We start from the raw sequence: 5,718 nt of genomic DNA on the forward strand, positions 1-5,718 counted from the left end.
TGTTGTTCCCTCAATTTTGGAACCATTCTTAATTCCTGAGGCCCAACGGCCTAAGCCTAAGTCAATAGTATTAAATTGATTTTTGCAGATTTATGGGGGAAAGAGATTGTAAATATCTGCATTGGTAACCAGAGAATGCAATCGTTCATATGACATCCTTCTTCAAGATGAAGTAATCATCGTAAGACTGGACGCCATTGTAGAGGCGATCATAAACATTTTTTTTGCATGCGAAAGCACCGACGAAAATTATCCATGAAATAGGCATCGGTCCATGAGCGTCAAATACCCACGTGCCATGTTTCAATTCAGCACTGTATGACCCTTGATCGAAGCCCTTGAAATTGAAACATGTTTTCCCGCCCGCTCCGTGTCTGCAAGCACCGCCTGCATTATCGTCGTTTCATCGGCATAATCCTCCTCAATAGACGAGCCGTTGGATGACACAACGTAGTACTCATATATGTACTTCATGTCTGAAATCATTGCTTCAAAGACGGGACAAAAAAATTATCATGCTCTTTGATTTTCCGTTGTTGCGCAGGTTAAAGAGTAATGGATTTGCTGCTGCCGCCGCCATATTCGGAACGCGCCCGGCCACAGTACTGTCATCTCGTCTCCGGCCACCGCTTTCATGCCCGGAACATTCTCTTATCGCGTCCGAAGCACAGGCGAAACCACCGGAAACGCCTGGCGCCGAAAAGTCCGTGGCGATTGTTTGGGGCGCACGGTTGGCCCTCGATGGCCAGGTACATACGCACGCGCTGATGCCTGACGCGAGCACGCGATGCGCAGGAGCCAGGAGATGATGGGGACACGCGGTGCCCAGGTTGGTGTCTGACATGCCGGCCCCACGGAAGTTCCAGAGTGTTGACTCGGGTGTGTGTCCACTGGTCGCTGTCGGGTTCCAGAGGAATGAGCTCCTTTTTCATTTCATGTGGGAATAGTCGTCGCTGCCGGGTTCCCATGCCTTTGCGTCAGTGCACACGGCAGCTTTCCTCATCTTGGCTTCTTATTACTTTTGTGTTCTGATCCCTTTGAGAATGGAGTTTTGCAAACGAGTAGGAAATTGGAGCTTTGCCCCACTACAATGTGATCGGTGTACACTTTAGTAGCCGGCTAGAAGCAGTACACTTTAGGTGTTTGGATACGTTTTAGTCTCATGACTAAAAGTAGTGGGACTAAAACTTGCTAGCATTATCCATCTTTGGATCCAAATACTAAAGAGACTAAAATCAAGTTATTGAGCATTTATTATCCTCCAATCCCTGCAATCCAGAACTCGCATGTGTTAAAGGAAAGGAACTAAATGAGGAGAGAGAGGGCTAATACATATTTTAGTAGGTTTCCTATGACTAAAAAATCTTAGCCTCAAGGCTAGTCCTAGCCTCTCTTTAGTCAGGAGTGCTTGGAACTTTAGCCTCTAAAAGAGACTATTTTTAGTCAGACTAAAAATAGTCCCTTGGATAACTAGAGGGTGCTTGGATCCAAGGGACTACTTTTAGTCTGACTAAAAATAGTCCCTTTTAGAGGCTAAAGTTCCAAGCACCCCTGACTAAAGAGAGGCTAGGACTGGTCTTGAGGCTAAAAAATTTTAGTCGTAGGAAACCTACTAAAATATGTATTAGCCCTCTCTCTTCTCATTTAATTCCTCTCCTTTAACACATGCGAGTTCTGGATTGGAGGGTTTGGAGGATAATAAATGTTCAATAACTTGATTTTAGTCTCTTTAGCATTTGGATCCAAGTATGGGTGAGGCTAGCAAATTTTAGTCCCACTACTTTTAGTCATGGAACTAAAACGTATCCAAGCACCCTCCTAGTCCACTCTAGGTGCTACTGTTATTCTTTTTTGTCTTCACGAATTCAATTTTTAATATACTAGATACGGTTCTACTTCACCATGGACAAGTCGCTTTGGCTCTCGGGCTCACATGGAAGGGAGATCCTTTTTAGTCTTTGTTGTCGACCGCAGAATAAAGTTAGTCATGAGCTCGCCACGTATGGGCGAAGCATCCCTCATACTGTTGTTTGGTTGTACTCGGGGTTAGACTCTATTGTAAACTTGGCTTTGGTTGAGAAGCCTTTGTGAGTAATGAGAATCTCTTTTTCACCCGCAAAAAAAAAGAGATACGGTTCTACTTCACCATGGACAAGTCGTTTTGGCTCCCAGGCTCAGATGAACCTGTGAGTGAAAAAATTGTTAAAATATGAAATAAATTCAAAATATAGATGACTGAGAGAATGATGTCTGTGTCAAAATTTGAGAGCATTTGGATGTCTGAATAGCTCTTAGCAAAAAAAATTAAGGTTTGTGAAAAAGTTTACGATTTGTGCATTGGTTGGACCCAACCTTAATTTTTTGCTGAGAGCTACTCATATCTACAAATGCTTTGAAATTTGGCATGCATCTCAAGTACTAAAATAGCTTTCATTAAAAAATCTGATATTTTTTTGAATTTACTGCTCACTAGATGTAGATGAGTCCAGACTCACAATTGAATATTCTATGGCAAGTTAAAAAAAAACTCTTCACAAATATATGAATTTTCAAGCAGTGCATGTGTATGTTCACAATTGGACAAGAAACAAGGGACTGAAGTGAGAAGTGCTGTCTCATTTCTATCACTTTCTGATTTGTTTTTTAATCTCTTCTCTGATGCTCACCACCCACCTCTATATATATACATCACCTCCTTTCCATCCCCACATCCAACATCCAAATCTCCAACGAACTCGACAGAAAAATCTCACACTTCCACGCACAGCATACCTCCAAAGATTCCATGGGCGCCAAGATTTCCTGCTCTTCCATCCACCGAGGAACCCTCTCGCAGCAGCCACACCATCCGGCGCCGGTCAGGGTCATCGCCGCCGACGGCTCGCTGAAGGAGCTCCCAGCCAGCCCCCGAGTCGCCGTCTCCGACGTTCTTGCCGGCGAGGCCGCCTCCTTCTTCGTGTGCAACTCCGACGCGCTCTACTTCAACGAGCCCCCACCTGCGCTAGCCTCCGACGAGCTGCTCCGGCCGGGACAAATATACTTCCTGCTTCCGGCCGCGGAGCTGGGGCGGCCGCTCTCGAGCGCCGACATGGCCGCGCTCGCCGTGCGGGCGAGCGCAGCGATCGCGGCCAAGAGCCCCGAGCAGCGCGGCGGCAAGAAGAACCTGCGCGTCGTGCCGGTGCGCGAGGAGGTGGAAGACTGCGAGGACGTCATGTTCAACGAGAAGCTTAACGAGCGGACGCTCGGGGAGTTCGCCGTGTCGCTGAGTCCGGCGAAGAAGAACAACGGGAAGCTCGCAGCGCGGTCGCGGCTGAGGCTGAAGCGAGCTCTGAGCATCATACAGGAGGCTGCTGACTGACTCGAGCATTTCTGCAAGAGAAAGATAGTGTTGTTCATTTTTTTTTTTTTGTTCCTTCAATTTTGGAACCATTCTTAATTCCTGAGGCCAAACGGCCTAGGCCAATAGTATTAAATTGATTTTTGTAGATTTAGGTGGGAAAGAGACTGTAAATATCTCCCAGTGTGTATAGTACAATACTGGATGCAAAACTACCAGGAATGCCAAAAGTTAATTCTTGAGTTGTTATCTACTTCTAATCTGTATGGTGTTTTGTTTATTTGCGCAAAATCTGTATGGTATTTTTTTCCTGCTTTATCTGCTACGATGAAAGTAGTCAAAATGTCTGACCGAACTGTCTCTAAATTTATGACTCCAAGTTCTAAAACACCATGGGTTCTTTTTCTTTTTTCTTTTTGCGGGTTAATAGTTTGATGTATCGATCAGACAGCACCACAGCGACAGCTAAATAGCAGAAAGGGGCACCCCGCAAAAAAAACGTTTCAATGTTAACTAATTTCAGACGGTGAAAGTATAAAATTATGATAAAGAGCAATGCTACATCTACTAAAACCTACGTTAAGTTTTACGTAAATAACCAAGTGGCAAACTGTGATTGGGATTAGAAGGGAGGAGGGGCCCACCCCCTAGAAATCGGGGGGGAGGGGGATGATGAAGGAAAATTACGTAAGGCTTCGTAAGTCTTTCGTAGATGTAGTATTATTGATAAAATTATGAGGATCAAACTCGTATTTACAATACTCCACTGTGTAAACTAATATAAGATCTTTAAGATCACTACAAGATGACTATTCAAGTCAACCGTCGGCTTCTTTTTACTTTCGGTAAACTATTCAACCGCACGTACGTAGTCACGTTATACTCTAGAATTTTCAAATCAATACGCCCGAGAGACGCCGGCCGAGGACCCGACGGCGACACGAGAAGCAGCAAGGAAGCCGGCCGCGGGTGTAAGACAATAGGCTTTGGGGGGAACCGGCACAACCCTCTAGGGGTGGCCTATCACATATATATATATAATGAGGTGGTATACAACGTTACAATATACACATGTAAATACAATCTAACACCCTCCCTCAATCTTAGCCACTTTTTAATGAATCTAGAAGGGTAAGATTGCGCCTGCAAGTCTCAAACTGTGGCAAAGGCAATGGCTTGGTGAAGATGTCAGCAAGTTGATCCTTGGAAGAAATAAACTTGATCTGTAGTTGCTTCTGAGAGACACGTTCACGCACAAAGTGATAGTCAACTTCAATGTGTTTCGTTCGGGCATGGAATACCGGATTTGCAGAAAGGTATGTAGCACCGATGTTATCACACCAAAGAACAGGAGGCTGTGATTGGGGTATACTTAACTCCTGAAGCAAGAACTGTACCCAGATAATCTCTGATGTGGCATTGGCCACAGCCTTATACTCAGCCTCAGTACTGCTACGCGAGACAGTAGCCTGTTTCCGAGCACTCCAGGCAATCAGGTTAGAGCCAAAGAAGACAGCATAACCCCCCGTGGATCGCCTGTCATCCGGATTGCCAGCCCAGTCTGCATCAGAATATGCTGAAAGACAACCAGAGTCAGACGGCCGAATATGCAAACCATGAGCCACCGTGAAACGAATATAGCGCAAAATCCGCTTAACAGCAGACCAATGAGTGTCACGGGGTGACTGCAGATACTGGCAGACTCGGTTAACAGCATAGGAAATGTCTGGTCGCGTGATCGTCAAGTACTGGAGCCCACCAACAATACTCCGGTACTCGGTCGCATCAGAAGAAGAAAGAAGCACACCATCAACAGCATTGAGCTTATCAGTGGTAGACATGGGTGTAGTCGTCGGTTTGCACTTAAGCATCCCAGCTCGCTGCAACAAATCCAGAGAGTACTTCTTCTGCGTCATAACAAGGCCAGCAGCACGAGAAGTAACCTCCACACCAAGAAAGTAATGAAGCTTCCCAAGGTCCTTGACCGCAAAATCAGCACCAAGTGAGCGAACAAGCGCAGTAGCAGCCGATTGAGAGGAGCTGACCAAAATGATATCATCTACATAGACCAACAAGTACATAGTAACCTCAGGCCTTTGAAGAAGAAACAATGAGGAGTCAGCAGTTGATGATGCAAAACCATGAGCACGAAGAGCCATTGCAAGACGAGCATGCCAAGCACGAGGAGCCTGCTTCAGACCATAAATTGCCTTGGACAGACGACAGAGATGATCAGGGCGATCCGGATCAGAGAAACCCGGAGGCTGGCGCATGTAAACCTCCTCCGCCAAGACACCATGAAGAAAAGCATTTTGAACATCAAGCTGACGAAGAAACCAACCTCGAGTAACAGCCAGAGAGAGAAGAAGTCTGATGGTAGT

General features: G+C 45.7%; 1 protein-coding gene across 1 annotated transcript; it reads left to right on the plus strand.

Moving 5' to 3' along the window:
* Positions 1-2,698: 2,698 nt before the first annotated feature.
* On the plus strand, positions 2,699-3,584 carry LOC123134015 (uncharacterized). The gene has a single exon (XM_044553378.1). It carries the CDS (start codon positions 2,786-2,788, stop codon positions 3,356-3,358), a length of 573 nt encoding a protein of 190 aa, XP_044409313.1. The 5' UTR covers positions 2,699-2,785; the 3' UTR covers positions 3,359-3,584.
* Positions 3,585-5,718: the final 2,134 nt, after the last annotated feature.

The sequence above is a fragment of the Triticum aestivum genome, chromosome 6B (assembly GCF_018294505.1).
Source record: "Triticum aestivum cultivar Chinese Spring chromosome 6B, IWGSC CS RefSeq v2.1, whole genome shotgun sequence".
Taxonomy (NCBI): Eukaryota; Viridiplantae; Streptophyta; class Magnoliopsida; order Poales; family Poaceae; genus Triticum; species Triticum aestivum.